At 55.1% G+C, this 16,649-nt stretch overlaps 1 protein-coding gene across 3 annotated transcripts; it reads right to left on the bottom strand.

Annotated features, from left to right (window-relative positions):
- Positions 1-616: 616 nt before the first annotated feature.
- Positions 617-16,311, bottom strand: TAL1 (TAL bHLH transcription factor 1, erythroid differentiation factor). Of its 3 annotated transcripts, none has more exons than XM_067008290.1 (4): positions 15,491-16,311; positions 13,637-13,799; positions 8,202-8,296; positions 617-4,263 (listed from the first exon to the last, which is right to left on the bottom strand). In XM_067008290.1, the coding sequence occupies exons 3-4, from the start codon at positions 8,263-8,265 to the stop codon at positions 3,809-3,811; spliced, it is 519 nt and encodes a 172-aa protein (XP_066864391.1). In that variant the 5' UTR covers positions 8,266-8,296; positions 13,637-13,799; positions 15,491-16,311; the 3' UTR covers positions 617-3,808. The 3 variants fall into 3 exon arrangements, with proteins under 3 accessions (XP_066864391.1, XP_058914742.1, XP_066864389.1); XM_059058759.2 differs by lacking the exon at positions 15,491-16,311 and adding an exon at positions 9,540-9,977 and having other exon boundaries at positions 13,637-13,727; XM_067008288.1 differs by lacking the exons at positions 13,637-13,799; positions 15,491-16,311 and adding an exon at positions 9,089-9,161.
- Between the last annotated feature and the right edge of the window lie 338 nt (positions 16,312-16,649).

Below are 16,649 nucleotides of genomic sequence, written 5' to 3'. Positions count from 1 at the left end.
ACCTAGAACCATACCTGGCCCATACCTGCTAAATGAAAAAAAGAGAGAAGGATTGGTGCTTTGTTGGGAAGTGCCTACCTGACCTACTGAGGTTCCCGAAGATCCAACAGTCTGCATGCGGAGAGGCCTTACCGGCATCCAGAGTCCCTGCCCCTGAACGGCAGCTCTCTGCCTGAGCCTCCACTCACCGCTCCCAAAGCCTCAGCCTCTGTCGCTGAGCCCCACGTAAGACCTGCACCCCCAATCCTCCAGAGCAGCCTCCATTGAGTCACTGGGGAGTCTGGGACCATCCTCTGGTGAGAACTTAATCTGTCCTGAACCTATGATAAAAGCCACTGCCCCAGCCACAGAGCTGAACCCGACACGCAGAGAAGACCCTCCGGCCCGAGGCCCCCGTGCCCAAAGTGGGCGTGCACAGCACCGAGAAGAGGCCCCCCTCCGTGAGACCTGGCAGAGGGAAAAGAACGGAAACCCTAAGGGGGGAGCCTCGGGGTAGAAGGTGGGAGCCCACCCCGGGAGAACCCATTTCAGGGGAGACAGGTCCATGCCACGCCTTTCCTTTAACGTCCCAACTCTCAGTCCTAGGGGTGCAACATGCAAGCACAAGAGTCTAGGCCCCTTTGTAAAACTTTTATTTAGAAATCTTCCCAATATATCCTTATATATATACACACATCATCACCACATGGGTTTTGTCGCTAAAGAGTCACACGCCCACAGTGTTGGCCTCTGGGCTGTACAAAGGTCAAGGTACCTGGAGCGGTTACTCCTCTTCTGCAGAAAAATGCAGAGACCAACGCAATGCATCACGTACAGTACAACATTGACGGAAAGTGCTGGGCCCACCCGCAGGAACGATGCGCTATGTACATGGGCTGGGGGGCAAGCCTTCGGCGGGGGCCACGTACCATTGACATCACAAGTACGACACGACCACCCCCAAAGGCCGAGACAGTTGTCGGCTGACTACCGATGCTGTGCCCTTTGTTTTGCTTTCGGAAAAGGATAAAGGTTGTACCATCTTGTCGTTTGCCACTACAAATAAAAGAATACGAATTTGTCTTAAAACACGTGATTCCCTCCAGTCATTCACAATCATCTTTGTCCTCCTCATGTTTTTTTACATGTTTTCCTTTTTGTACAGATATTATTCTTGGATGGAGAATGTTCATGGGTGACGAGGAGGCAGAGGAAGGAGAAGAGTATGGTGGGGGCAGGTGCTGGAAATGAAAGTGAAAATTATGGATCTTTTCTAGTTCTTAACAAAGACACGAAGCTTTGACCACCACTACCCAGGCCTGTCTCGGGTAGCTGTAGTACTTTTTACATATTCTGCCTCTGTTCCCATCTCTCTTTTCTAGTCTCCCTCCTGTGCCTTGCTTTGGAATGAGACTGAAATGAGGTCAATCTGGAGAGATAAGGATAACCTAGATAACTCAGGATAAAGTGGTTTAGAACCTAAATTACCCAGATGCTATGCAGACAGGCAGACTGGCCCACTGCCTAGGTCCTGGACTCAGGGTGGGAAAGCCCACCGCAGGAATGATAGTGTGGGGGACAGAGTTCCGTACGGTCTCGAAATGCTTCTACTTTCATGATTCCATTCAGTCCACACCACCGCCCTAGGAGACAGGCCAAGCCAGGGTATTTACGAGAAATTGACCTTCAGAGAGATAACTTTTGCAGGTCACACTGAGGGTCTGAGAGAAGAGGAAGCCAGAAGCTGGAGTTCCTCATAGAATGTGTGATCCATCTCCTAAAACCCATCCACCTATGCTCACCGTGGCCACTTTTCACTCCCAGGTCAAGTTAACCCACCGGAAGCAAACACAGCCTTAGGACCTAGAACAGGTACTCCATCTTTAGACAGATGGGATTTTTCACAGGAGCTTCCAAGTATCAGAAAGGAACGAATCCTAATGTTCATCAAAATATGATTGGGGGGAGGGGGCGCTGAAATGGGACTGAGAGAGTGCTACAAGGGTTAACCATGTTGCTCCCACCCCCACAAACTGGACCTCTCACAACTTAAAAGGAAGGGGAGGAGAGCAGGGATCATTCCCCATGGGCATGTGGCTGTCCCCAAGGTCCTGCCATGGTGAGGGCGAGCCACCAGGCTGGAGCCCATAAGGTGTGAGGGCCTTTCCCGACAGCCGCAGCGATGGTTCTTCCACGTTGCTATGGACAGGGCAAAGTCAGAGCACTGTTTTCCCTCTGACCTCAAAGGCAGAGCCTGGTCAGAGCCGGCTGGGGTGACTTGAGGGCACAATGACAGGTATGTAGGACTTGTGTGCAGTTTGTTCCAGGGGCTTGGGATGTGGGTCACAGGCAGGCCTCGCCTTAAGAAAACCGTGTCCCACCATCTGGATTGACACGGGAGATCAACGAGGGGGCAGCAATCCACTCTACAAAAGGATTCTCCACTTTACCAAGGGACTTGTGGCAGTATTTCTTTAAAAGGTGAAGATAAGGATTTGATCTACAAAAATGTCATGTACAACTTTTGACGGGGAACACGCCTACTGCGTCACGCCAGCCTCCCATACACACGCTTGATGACCAAAATTTGTGCACTCAGGGATGCCGAAGGTTCTGCTAAGTGAATGTCAATGTGTTTGGGTCTCCGCCAGGGCCTGGTCTCTCACTGGGCTCCCCAGGCCCTAGAAGTGGGGCTAGATCCTGGGTCATATCAAGACCTAGAGATCCCACAAATACCTGAAGTCAAGCAAAATCCCAAATGCCAGGAATTCACAGGACAGAGTTTGTTGTCAATTCAGTTTCAGGACACAGACCAGACCATCAGCAAACAGACATCCTGCAGCAGGGAGGCCCCTCTGAGGAGCTAGGAGAACGCGAGACGGGGCCGCATGTCTACTCTCAGCACCAACACACACCGATCAGCACACTGGCATTTGCTCCCTGCATGAACAGCGATGTGTCGCTGAGGACGCAGGCAGGTAGCTCTGAGACACCACCACGATTTGAAGCCCACGTGCCCCAAATAGCTCTTGCTCAATTTCACTCTCATCATTTCTCCTTTGTCTGCCTTCGAACAAAGCTCACAGGGCACGCTCACAGCCGCAGACTCAGTCCCCACAGCCACAAGGATGAGGAAGGCAAGTCTCAGCGGGGAGAAAGCAGAGCTTCGGTCCCCAGGGCAAGAAGTAAGGGCTTCTGGGTTTCTGACCCTCTGGCCCAGCTAGTCGAGAGCAGGCTGTCCACTGGCTGTCTTCTTCAACCAGGCCCTGAAGAAGGCACCTCGAGGCTTGAGACTCTCTGCAGCACTGGTAAGCTGGATGGACCAACAGGGGCCTGGGTGAAGATGGGGCTCAAGAAATGGGCAGCTATTGGGTACCTGTATATTTGGACAGTGTGGCCACAAAAGCCACCCCAGAGAGCTTGGGAGGGGCTAAAGGCAAGGCAGAGGCTGCCGGACGCCTCAGGAGAGAGCTGACAACCCCAGGTCTCGGCCAAGACAGGGCTCCCATGCACCAGGCCAAAAGCAATGCCACTCCAGCCTCTTACTTGAGAAGTCTTAGGGATTTGGAAAAGGAGGAAGACCGTGCCATCTTCATAAAAAGTACCTACCACTTTGCTCCATTTTTCTGTACTCCTGCTGAGGCAGGAAACAGGAAAGCCAGCCCCAGAGGCAGCTGGGACTTCCCACAGTTCAGACATCAAGGAAAGTTCATCAAAAGTCCATGCCCTGCTTCAGAGCTGCCCAATCCTCACCCCACCTGCCCTAAAGCCCATGGTGCCCGTGGCCCGAGGGCACCCTCTTGGCTGGTCCTGGGTGGCCCCAGACCCATCACCGAGGGCCGGCTCCATCTGCAGCGGGCAGCATGGCAGGATGGAGGCTGCGGGCCGTGTGCTTGGGTGCCGGCTCTTCTGTGTAGCTGTCCGGGCTGGCTGCCCCGTCCAGGGAGCTGCCACAGCTGGAGTTCGGGGACAGCACGTCCTGCAGGAGGTCATCTGGAGGTGCAGCGCCCCCTCCGCCACCTCCCCCTCCACCAGCCCCCACAGCAGGGTCCTTGCCAGGTTTGGCACGCTGGCTGCCCTCCTCCTCCTGGTCATTGAGCAACTTGGCCAGGAAGTTGATGTACTTCATGGCCAGGCGGAGGATCTCATTCTTGCTGAGCTTCTTGTCTGGGGGATGCGTGGGGATCAGCTTGCGGAGCTCAGCGAAGGCCCCATTCACATTCTGCTGCCGCCATCGCTCCCGGCTGTTGGTGAAGATGCGCCGCACGACTTTGGTGTGGGGACCTGGAGGTAGGAGGACAAGGGTTAGGACAGTGGGTCGGGGATCCCCCAGGGCGTCTTCTCCTGTGGGGAAGCAGAGAAGCCATCCACCTGGAAACTTGGCAAACCTAGAATGCCCTCTTTCCTTTTACTCAGAAAACTCTTTACTTGTCCTTCAAATCCCTGTTTATCTGTTTCCTCCTCTCTCAGAACTTCCCTCAACCCCTCCAGACAGATCTAACCAACCACCATGGCCCTATAATCCTGTAATCTCCATCACTCTTGATCATCACTGTGTGTTTCCATGTTTGTCCCCCTCTCTGAGCTGTGAGACATTTGAGGACAGGAACCATATATTATTCATTCATTCATTCATTCATTCATTCATTCACTTGTGCTAAGAGGCCATATGGCACTAGTTAGAAAGATTAAACTCTGGAGCCAGACTTTCTGGGTTCAATTCCTCACTATTACTCCCTAGATAGTAACTCTGGGCAAATTACCTGAACTCTCTGTGCCTTAGCTTCATCACCTGTAAAATGGAGATAATACTAGTAACTCAAGTCATAAGATTGTCTTGTGAATCTAACAACTAATACAGTTAAAGTACTTAAGATAATACCTGGCTCTGATGAAACTTTCAATAAATGTTGGCTATTATTATCCATTCATCAGTTATTTACTGACAACCGGCACTGTGCTAGGCATTAAGGAATAAAGGTGCAAAGAGTCCCTGCCCTCGTGGAGCCTACATGTTAATGGGGATGATAGATGACGAACCATCAGCAAACAAATAACAAACAAACAGGAAGCTGAATGTAAACAAAAGATGGAAAGGAGCTGCCATGTTTACCTGAGGTGGTTGGGGACAGCCTTTCGGAGGAGGTGACATCTATAAGGGACGAACTTAAGGCCGAAGAAGAGCCAGCCAGACACAGGAAGGGAAGTTGGAAGGGCATGTGCACATGCCCTGAGCTGGAAAACGGCTGAAGCCAGCCTGGATAGATTAGTGTGGGTAAGTTCAGAGTAGGCTGAGTCCAGATCCCATAGGGCCCTGCGGTAAGATGTGGGGATTTTATTCTAAGGGTGATGGAAGCACAGAGTAGGTAGGAGCTTAATAAATATTTGCTGACTAACTGATCATGCTGGAGGAGAGAGCAGAGAGTGGTGGGGAAATGACCTACACTGCAGGCTCTCTCCCCCAGGAGAGGAGTGGAGAGACAGCCATGCACAGGCATGGCCTGAGGCTCTAGGCAGGCGTCTGAGGGCTGCCTCCGTCTTCCCGTGTCTACAGTGCACTGATCACAGACTAGAACAGTATTCACTAGCGCTCACGTACTAAGACTTGCAGAGCAGGGGCAGACACCAGCGTGCATGTATCGAGCACCTACGGTATACGAAGCACTGCACTAAATGTCCAAGCGTGACCTGGGATTCCCAAAGCCAGGAAAGGCAGAGGAGTGCCCCGCTAGTGCTCCCAGCCTCCTGGGCTGAGGCGGCTGCTTCCTTCCGCAACCCTGAGGCACAGAGCCAGCTTCTGGCAGTCCTCAGGAAGCTCTGAGCACTGAAGGAACTGCCAGTACTGGGATGGTTGCTTGCCCTCTTCTGATGACCCTGGAACCGGATCTCAGAACGTGGAAAGCTGGGTAGGAGAGAAGACATCACCTAAGACCCATTGCTCATTTCACAGCTAGGGAGACTGCGGCCAGGACGGAGGCAGACTTTGCCTCTGCAACCCAGCTCATCCGTGCCGACACTTCCCGCTTAATCATCTCTGTCTTACACATACACACACCAGTCTTACATACACACACACACACACACACACACACACACACACACACACACACACACACACACACCATGTTTCCCCCAGGGAGAATCACTCATCCTCTGCCCACAGTGCCTCAGAAGCTATCTTTCCAAACCCCAGCAGGCCCCAGCCCAGCTGACTCTTTGCCAAAGGCCAGACCCAGGCTGGGAAAAACAAAGCACACCTGCTGGGCAGTCCTACCCTGCGCGCCTCAGAGGGAAATAACTTGCTGTTCCCCAGCCTCCAGGACAGACAGAGGGGAGTCCCTCAGCTGTGCCATCGGGAGGACCACTGCTCTGTGGCTGAAGCTGGCTGATCTTGAGGGAGCTCCTAGGTGGGGAGAGAGGCATTATGGCTGCTGTCACAGCTAGAGCTACACAGACTCCAGAAGCCGCACCTACCCCAAGCCAGGCCCTAAAAGCACTTTACCCCACTGTGCTCCTTCAACAACCTGTGAGGAAGCTATTATTCTCCCTACGTTACAAATGAGAAAACCGAGGCCCAGAAAAGTTCAGCAACAGGAATGCACATCAAGTCCTGGCTTTAGACCTTGTGTTAGCTCCACTTTTATGGACTCTTTTCAGTTAAATCTCTGATTTCAAAATCCTGTGGGCATATCCTGCACCCCTCCACCCTTCCCTTCACCTCCATTTCCATCTATTCCTCTCTGGTCCTTTCCAGAGAACCACCCACCTCTCCACACCTTCCTCTTTCCTGAGTCTGTACCTCCCTCCATGTCCTCTATCTCATGCTGGCAGGGCACAGAGTAGGTGCTTGGTAAATATTGGCATCATATATGGGTAATCGCTTCTCTACACTCCTGCACTCCCCCCAAACCCTCACCCCTTGCCCCTTCCTCTGTGCCTGGTTTCTGTAGTCTCTGACCTTTGTAGAAAATGTCTCTTCCCTGGGGAACTTCAGGGCTGGTCTTGCCTACTTCCTGTTTGGTACACTCACCTCCTGTCTCTAACCTAGCAGCACTGACACTCCAACACTCTTCCCTCCCGGCCCTATACCCCTGCACCCCAGGCTGGCTGGGTCTTTTGAGATCTGTTCCTTGTCCAGATGCTGGTTTGCCTCCTCTCCAGAACACCACAGAGGGATCCCCTCCAGAAGTCCCAGCTCAACATACATCCCTCCCACCAGCAACTTGCAGAAATCCCAGTCTGGCTCCAAGGCCTCCGGTGTGCACCAGGAGCTCAAGGAAGTCCCTCGGCTCTGAAGAGCCTGCTCTCCTGCCCCCTGGTGCTGGGCCCCATCTACTACATCTAGTCAACCTTGGGAAGAGGGAGGGCGTCCTCCAAATTTCCCACTCATCCAACTCCTTCCCACAAGTTCGGGGCCAAAGACTACTCAGGTAGTTCACATTAAAAATGCTGAAGCCGGGGCGTCCCTGGTGGCGAAGTGGTTGGGAGTCCGCCTGCCTTTGCCGGGGACACGGTCCGGGAGGATCCCACATGCCACAGAGCGGCTGGGCCCATGAGCCATGGCTGCTGAGCCTGTTCGTCCGGAGCCTGTGCTCCTCAATGGGAGAGGCCACAACAGTGAGAGGCCCGCATAACGAAAAAAAAAAAAAAAAAAATGCTGAGGCCTTTGGGGAGGGGGGGAGGGAGGGAGCAGGGTAGAATCTATGATGTCAGGAAGGGAACTCCGAGTCTCAGCTCAGAGTGTGGAAAAGGGGACAAGAGGGCCCCACTTTGCAGGGACCTGGGACAAGACCCTTAAAGGTGAAATTCCAGGCAGGGAGAAGACTTCAGACTCTAAAGAGGACTTGGGAGGAGATAACAGAGAATCCCTGGAGGTCGATGCTTAGAAACACTGTGTGTTTCTGCCCTCCCAGGGGGATCCTTACCAACTGTAGGAATGGAGCTAGAGTGGGGACTACAATTGACCCTGGAGGTTTGGGCTGAGCACCACAGCGTGTCCTCACTCCCATGCACTCTCTTCCCAGGACTGTGAGTGTGGCAACCCCCAGCCCCACTCATGACCTCCCCTAGTCCCAGGTCAATAGGGCAAGACAGCTACAAGACAGCTGCCCATATATGTGAGACACCTAGGGAGTAGTCCCTGATGATTCCTCCTTCAGGGTTCTAACAGCTTGAGGGAGTGAGTACACAAGTGGGGCATCGGAGGGGGCGGGTAGACTCACCATCAGTAATCTCCATCTCATAAGGGGAGGGTCTCCTCTTCACTCGGTTGTTGGTGGCAAACATAGGGAAGGCATCTGGCTCCCCAAAGAACCCACTGTGGGAGGGAGCAGGTAGATCACAAGATCACATGTGGGTGGAGGGGAGAGAGAGGCTCCATACAGATCCTCCCCACATGTTCTTGAGCCCCCACCCCCAAAAGCAAGGGCAACCCTGGTCCCTTCACATCAGAACTGGGGATAGAAGGAGTATGAAACACACACACACACACACACACACACTCACACACACACAAACACACACACACAGAATTATTGGTGAACACAGGGAGCAAACACAAAAATGAACATACAGCCCGCACATACAAGCGCACAATCCATAGACACCTCCGCTCCCAAACAGGTGCTCACACAGGCAGACACGGCCTTCACACCTGGCAGTGCGCAATTCCTGCACCCCATAAGGGTACCCTGTCCCTTACCCCCAACTTCACCCCACCTTCACTCCAGCCCCATGGGGTCCATGGACAGACAACAGACAGGAAACCCTGATTCAGCCCCACTGACATGCCCTCCCATCACCCACTGGACTCTCCGTAGCTTCTTCCTCCAGTGTCCCACAGACTCACCGACTGCCCCCCACTGTCTCTCCCTGCCTCATCTTCCTGTCCCCACCCCAACCGTGCCTCCTGCTCTCCACCACCTCAGTGGCCCCAGCAGGGAAATGGATACTCTCACACCAAAGGGAGCACACATCCTGGCCAGAGATCGCAGCTAGGGGCAGAGGAGCTCAGGAGAGGAGGGAGGGATCCATTCCCCAGGCGGGCCCTGGCGGGGAGTTTCAGAGGAGAGAGCCCTCTTGCGAGCACCCTCAGATGCACATCTCTTACCTGTCCAACAAGGGCTGCAGCTTCCAGAAGAATTTCACAGCGGAGCGCATTCAGACACACTCCTTGCTGGTACACTCAGACTCCACCCCACCACCACCACCACCACCCCCAGGCAGCGCCCCGCGCTTCTGCTCACAGCCAGGCGCATGCCGGTACTCCCCCTCTTCGGCTTCCCAGCTCCCAGCACGCCGCGTTAACAAGGCACCTGCACACCGCCCCCCGCGTGTGCACACATACACACACATACTAACAGAGGACTCGTTCCTCACTTGCACGGGGGCTCCAGCCCAGACTTTTCCGACCCCGGGTGTAAAACGTCCCCCTCTCGCCCTCTCTCCGCGCGCTCGGCCGCACTGCCCCGCCGGGAGGAGGGCAGCCGGCTCCCGACGTGCGGAAGGGGAGCCCCGGCGCCCATGCCTCCTGCCCACCCGCCCCTCCCGCCGGCCCTGACCTGCCGAGAGAAGCCAGCGGCTGGCTGAGGCTGTAGAGCAGCGCGCGGCCGGGGGCGGCGGGGGCCGCCAGCGCGGGCGGGCTCAACTGCACCATGCGGCCGTCGCCGGGCAGCTCTGCGGGGGCCGAGGCGGGCGCGGGCCCAGGAGGTCTGCACAGCTCGGTGGTGGGTACCCGATGGCGCGCTTCGGCAGCCGCCGCGTCGCGGCCCTTTAAGTCTCGCGCGGCGCCGCCCCCACCGGCGGGGCCGCCCCCCGGGCCGCCGCCGCGCGCGCCCAGCTCGATGACCGGGGGCTCCGCCGGGGCCGCGCGGCTCGTCTCCTTGGCGACGCCGTTCAGCAGGACCAGGTGCGGGGGGGCCATGCGGGCCTCGGCCGCGTCCCGTCCCTCTAGCGGGGGGTCACTGCGTGCCGCCTCGCTCGGCGGCCGCTCCGTCATCCTGCGGGCAGACAGACAAGCGGACACCCGCTCTGACCACCGCCCCCAGCCCATCCACGTGGGGTGGGATCGGAGCGGGGGGTGGGGGAGGGGGTGAAAGGCAGAGAGAAACTCACGCACCAAAACGTGAGAAGAGGCGGACAAACTTAGCGCCACGTGGACATACACCCTCCCGCAGTGCTGGGGAGGGAGGGAAAGGGGGCAACTGGTTTGGGAGAAGAGAGGAGGGTGCCCGGGAGACAGAGACTGAGGGCCAAAAGGACAGAGGTGGAGAAGGACGACAAAGACATTGGAAGAAAAGGAATACAGCCAGCGAAAGAAAAACAGAGGTGGGGGGAAAGGAGGAAGGAAATGTAGAAAGAGGCGAGAAAGAAATAACACCCCGTGCCCCTTCTCAGGCCGCAAGGGAAGAGGAGGGAACAAATCCCCGACCGTGTTCTTCCCGCCCCCCTTTTGGTTTTGGCGGGGAACCTGTCGCGCGGTGGTGGGGTGCTTTTCGAACCTCCCTTGCCTTTCAGCAATACCTGCCCCCAGCCTACCGCCACACACATACACCCAAAAACCCGGTGGGGGGGTGCAAGAGGGATCAGAGCTGGCAGAGAATTATCGGGAAGAGCCAGCTCTCCCTTTCAACACATATTCACCCCTGCGGGGGCGGCGCCCGTCTACACTCCGCAAATCCACCTGTATTCTGTGTAGCCGCCGGAAACCCCAGTGGCCCTTTACTTTTACTCCTCCCGGGACTGGAGATGGGACATAAGGAAGGGAAGAAGATGATCCTGGCCATACCTCCCCGCACACTATCTATACCCCCTTCTGCTCAGCTGAACTCAAAAGTGAGGTGGGGTCTAGAAAGGAAGACTGCCTGAGGCAGTGTGAAGCTCCGACGTTCAAAGGGTGCTCCTGAGGCCAGTGGGGTCTGGGCTCCCCCATCCAGGAGTGTGGGGCGAAGGGGTGTCAGGATGGCTGCTGAACTCCTCCAGCACTCCCCCATCCCCCTCTCCTACCTCGGTGTTGTCCTCTGGGAAATGGGAGGAGACCTCATATATGCATTTAAAAGCACTGTGCAAATGCTCAAGTAAACATTATTATAGACTGGGAGACTGGGCCAGCAAGGAGACTACCTTGCCCAAGGTCACAGTCGCCTGTTTGCCACAGGGCAGGACTAGAACTCCAGTCTCGCTCTGTCTTTGTTATCCTCCCATATACACCCTCTCATATATCCTGCCGCCCCCCTCCAGCCAAGGACAGTCCTCTTCTCCTCAACCATACTCCTGGGTGACCGCAGGCAGAGGCTCCACTCCCCACTACCGCTCCCTCCAGTTCTTCCAAAACCCACCACACACACACACCCCACCCCGGCAAGAATGAAAACAGAAAAACTATGAGACTCTGGGTCCAGAGTGGGGAAATGCTTGTGAGTTTTAATAAAACAATAAAAATATAATCAACTCAACAGGCTTCATAAGATGTTCAAAATAAGGTTTCTGCTGTCGGAATTATATAATTGGCGTATTTTGTAGCAGAAAACAAATACACAAAAATCCAACTCAGCACCAAGCAGAGTCCATCTGATCATTCCTGGCAGCCATTCTGCCACTGCACCACTCTGGATTGGAGTCAGCCTGGGAACCATCCTCCCACCCCAGAAGAGAGACCGGACCTTCTGAAACCTCCTCAGGAGCTCAGCTCAATTGCCACCGGACACACAGCTGATGGAGAATCACCATTCAGATTAAGCTCCTGCCCTAGCTCTGCCAGCCCCATGGGCAGCTCTCCAAAACGACAAAATTCCCCCAGACCTGGTGTAACCTGGCTGCAAAAGCAGTAGGTCCGCAACACTTCATTGGAAACGAGTTTATGTTCATGGTGGAAACAATAGGTCTGTCTGTATCCACAGAATGGGATCGACCATCAAGACACTGCGGCCACTAGAAATGCACCAGAGGTATACCATTGGAGACTTCCTGGCTCCCCTGCAACAGTGAAATGCATTAGAAATATACCATCCTCTAGCAAAACATACAAGCCCCAAGGAGCTGGCTCCCTACCTTACTGTCCCCAGGCACCGTTGTGCACCCAGTGACACGTGCTTAAGTCCCAGCTCCTAACCGAGGGACAAACGGTTCACTCAGCAATTGCCAGAATGAGCTCAAGCTCTCCATAGGACACATTTGTACCTTCTGATTAATTCCGAGACTCTGAGTAGGAGCAGATCCCAGAGGGGCAAAGGGAGCACGTATTTCAGATGAGTTGTGACTCTGGCCCCAAATGCCCTCTCCAGATGCCTATAAATATCTATATCTCTGAGGCCCCCCAAACCTATGATTGGTCCCCAGGGTTCTGTGGTCAACCTCTCCCCGCCCCTCCCAGGACCTCAGGAAAACCCTGCCAGTTCATCTGCAACCAGGATTACCCAGGCCAGAGGGCCAGGCTCTCGAGGAAGCTGCCAGAGAACTCACAAGCACTTTCGGTGGTCGTTGACTAAAACCCCATCACTTGGCTTTGGTTAAGATTATTAAAAGGAAAGCCTGGGCTTCCCTGGTGGCGCAGTGGTTGAGAGTCCGCCTGATGATGCAGGGAACACGGGTTCGTGCCCCATTCTGGGAAGATCCCACATGCCGCGGAGCGGCTCGGCCCCGTGAGCCATGGCGCTGAGCCTGCGCGTCAGGAGCACAGGCTCCGCAATGCGAGAGGCCACAGCAGTGAGAGGCCCGCGTACCGCAAGAAGAAAAAAAAAAAAAAAAAAAAAAAAGGAAAGCCTGAGTGATGTTTACTTGTTTTTATTAGGGAAAATGAAGAAGGGGGTGAGAAGATTTCGTACCAAACAGCACTAGACTATTGGGCCATTACAACTCCTCTTTGTGCAACCAAGACCCAGCTCGAAGCCCCCTACACCGGCTCATCTCCTGTTGCCAGCCAGCCAGCCAGATCACTTCCATGTGTGTCTGAACACGACAGGGGAACCCGAGAGCTCCTGGGGGGCAGGCACCTGGTCTCCAGCAGCTCCCAACTCCCAGCAAGGAAAATTTCTTACGTGAAAACAGCCTCTGCCATGCCCCGGCTAGAGCCACCGCCTTAAACACAGCCTCTGGTCCCTGATACTGCATCCACACCCGCATGACCCCCTGGGGGAGCCCCAAGCCTGCACGCAAACCAAAATCACCCATGAACAGAACCACTTTCCCGCTGCTAGTGGAGTGGAGGGGTGTTTGAATGCAGCTCCACCCTAGGCCTTAGGCCCCAGCCTGGGCCCACCCGAGTTGGGACTGCGTTAGCCAGGATGGCTGCGGCCTTCTTCCTGCCAGAGCCCCGGGCGCACACAGCCTGCACTATCCGGATATAGACGTCCCAAAGTTATGAGGCTTGTGAAACGTCCACAGAACCAGGACAGAGGGGGACCTGGGTGGGGGGTGGCTAGGTCCAACTAGCTGTTTTCACCCGGGGCCAGGAAAGGGCCCTGCTGGAAGCCACAGTGGCACAGAGGCCACAGTCAGTGGCAGAGTCAGATCCCGGATTCCCAGCTCTGGGTTCGTCCTCCCCTCCTCCTCCCCAGTCTGAAACTGGACTGTCCTCTGTCCCAAGCTTTCCCCACCTCAGGCCAGATCCCAAGGCCTTCCTGGTGACTGTTTTCACCAGTACTATTCCCCCCAAACTCACCTGGGGCATATTTAGAGAGAGCGGCCCCTCTGAATAGGATCTCCACTCCTCCTCCGGCGGGAGAGGGGCGGGAGCCGAGGTCCAGGTTGTGGAAGGGGGTCTTTGCTTTCCCCCTCTCTCACTGAGAGACCGGCAGTTAGGCCGCGGTGTGGTCCTGGGCGGTCTGCCGCGCCCAAAGCGAGTTTCCAGGAAAGATGGGGGTGGAGAGAAAGAGGGAGGGCGAGAGGGAGGGAGAGAGAGAAATGGGGGTCAATGGCTGGGAATTACCTCATGTCCTCGCCAACCCGCCCCGGGAATCGCCAGCAGCTTTCCGCCCCCAACCTGCAGGTGTTTGAAGCCTCCCCCGCACCCCCATAAAAAAGAACCCTACACCTGACCAATCAGAAATAACTATCTAGTCCAACAACAACAACTCCGCCGCAGACTGCCCGGAACGTTATCGGACCCTCCAACCGGGATGTCTGGTTCAGTGTGGCCGTTTGTTTTCTAAGCAGACTCGTCTACGCCGTTGGCTCGGGAACCGAAGTCAGGCCGGAGCTGTGGCCACAGCGCGGAGTCGTCCGCAGCCTGGCATGGGTGGGTAGGGGGATGTGTGTCCGAAAAGGGGGATCCAATCTTCAGACCCTGGTCGGTGGGACAGAACCTCTAAGGACCCCATTCTCTCCATGACTCTCACCTGCCCACCTCCAACCCAAAGCGAAACCAGAACCCAATTCCAAAGGCTACTTTCCCGAAGGGATACAGTCTGAACGGCGCAGATCCGAGAGAAAGGGGTGGGTGGGGGGATATCTGATGTATCCCGGTCCCTTTTTTCTTCCTACAGATTAAGGGGAGGGGAGAAAAAGAAGAAGGAGAGGAGGAAAAGAAAGAAAGGAAAAGAAAAGAAAGGGAAAAAGAAAGAAAGGAAAGGCCCTCGCCTTTCCCTCAACAATCCCTACACAAGATTTTCGATTTATCGGTATTCAGATCGTCGGAGAAGAGGAAAATTTGAGTAATTCTTTTCAGCAATAAACAAGGAAAGGAGGGAGGGTAAAAATAAATCCAGTACTGCTTCCCAGGGTGTAGCGGTAGTGAAATTTAGTTCACCTTTTTTCCCCCTCCCTCCGGAAGGTTTGTTTAATTTGTTTTGCCTAAATTGTCCAGTTTATGGTCACACATCGAAGTCTTGGATTAATTGCTAAGGCCACCTCCTTTTTGCCCCGGCTTTAGTGGAAATACAGTAATAATTATTCGCTGCGGTTTCAGTCCAATGCGGGAGATTTTCTTTCTCCTCTTCTAATCCAAATGAGGGGGGAGGTGTGGGAACAAGGAGGAATCCAGTCATGCCCGGTGTCTGAGGTCGGGTTTAATTTTTGCTTTAGGACGGAGTCTCTGTGTTCGTCCCTCTCTCCATTTTCTCTCCCTACCACAAACCCAGCAATTTAAAAAACAGCGCTGGTGGGAGGAAACCCGCGCTGCTTTGTTATCGCCCCGAAGGAGCTAAAAGGGACAAGCCGCTTCGCTCCTGGACGATTATTTTAATTAAAATGATGATGATGATGATGATGGTAGTGGTGGTGGTGGTGGTGGTGATGATGATGACATTAGCAACCACAGTAACTGGCAAAACAAAATCCTTTCTTTCGGAGCTAGGGCAGCACTGACCCCGTCCCTCCATGAAGCCCGGTCCCGGTCATCGATGTGACGGGTACCTGACCCACGCGGGAATGTCGCTCACCCGGGGAGGGGGTAGAAAAATGTTCCTTGGAGATGATCCCGAAGGTCCCCACCCGAGGCGCGAGGCCTGGAGAATGCGCCCATTGTCTTTTCCGGGCCTCTCCCGCAGACCCCGGCGGCCGTACCCGCGAAACTGACCAGAAATGGACGAAGCCCGAATGCGGCGGGAACCGAAGCCGGCGGCTACCGGCCTGAAGGCGCTGGCCTCCGCGAGCGCTTCTCAGCTTCCAGCCTGCAAGAGCCTCCCGCTCACTAACAACCCCTCCAACACCGAGGCACAGAGTGGCCTCTGGACAGAGCAGCCGCTGATCGGGCTGCTCATCCAAGCCAACATTGGCTTCCGAATACATCATAATTTGGAATAAAACGTGAAATCCCTCTCCCCGCCCCCATGCCGCCTCCTCAACTTGCGCATCCATCTCTCGCTCGCTCGCCCTCCCCTCCACCCCCCAGCGATTTACAAACGCACTTCCAAAGGACACCAGTACACAGGCACACAACCCGGTGCGGACAGGGCCACACGCGGTCCAGCCCCATAGAAGGGAAGCAAAGTAAGCACAACCCAACACTGCCCCACAAGCCGACTCGGTCAAGCCCATCCACGACACAACGAAATCGATCAAACGCAATCGCTCAGGGACGCACAACCCAACGTAGCCAGGATCACACACGCCCGACACAACAACGAGACCAGACAAACACAATCAATCGCAAAGGCCAAGCAACCCAACACACATGTCGAGAAGGCAAACGAGCATAATTATATACAACGATGAAAACGCAGAAGGGCCTCGGAGAACTCAAATCTACACCCTAAAGAGGGCAAACACCATCACACTTGGACACACAACCTATCGCCGAGAAGACCACACTCAGAAGAATCAACACTGCCCACAGCTCACACACGCACTCTCACAATCCCACGGCATGCACACAACCACCAAGGAGAAATGAAAACCAACCACCGCCTCGCGCATTTCTGTATATTGCGTAAGGAAAAGGGGAAGGAAGGAAGAGAGTCTCCGAGGCGGGAGGGGCGGCGGCGGCGGCGGCGAGCTCAAGGGCGTCGGTGGAAAATGCCCCCCATCGAAAGAAACCGAGGGAAAAGGAACGAAGCCTCTTCTGCGAGCGGGCAAAAGAGGGAGGAACTGGACGGGGGATTCCGTGGGAGGTTGCAGGTTGCCTGCCCCCAGAAAAAGGCCAGAATGCTCACGTTTTGCCGCTAAGGGGGTACGCGTGTGGCCATTTTGAGGCCTGGTCCTTAGTGCCGAGCCCTCCCCCAGCGCCCCCCCTCCAG

This window comes from Kogia breviceps, chromosome 1 (assembly GCF_026419965.1).
Source record: "Kogia breviceps isolate mKogBre1 chromosome 1, mKogBre1 haplotype 1, whole genome shotgun sequence".
Taxonomy (NCBI): Eukaryota; Metazoa; Chordata; class Mammalia; order Artiodactyla; family Physeteridae; genus Kogia; species Kogia breviceps.
This window is presented reverse-complemented; position numbering and strand designations above follow the sequence as displayed.

What these genes read in the sequence shown, in the direction of transcription:
- TAL1 (XM_059058759.2), bottom strand. Translation starts at nt 9,976, where the DNA reads ATGACGGAGCGGCCGCCGAGCGAGGCGGCACGCAGTGACCCCCCGCTA. An exon ending in CCGCTGGCTTCTCTCGGCAG is followed by an intron (nt 8,297 to 9,539) that starts GTCAGGGCCGGC and finishes TCCCTCCCACAG; the next exon opens with TGGGTTCTTTGGGGAGCCAG. An exon ending in TGAGATGGAGATTACTGATG is followed by an intron (nt 4,264 to 8,201) that starts GTGAGTCTACCC and finishes TCCTACCTCCAG; the next exon opens with GTCCCCACACCAAAGTCGTG.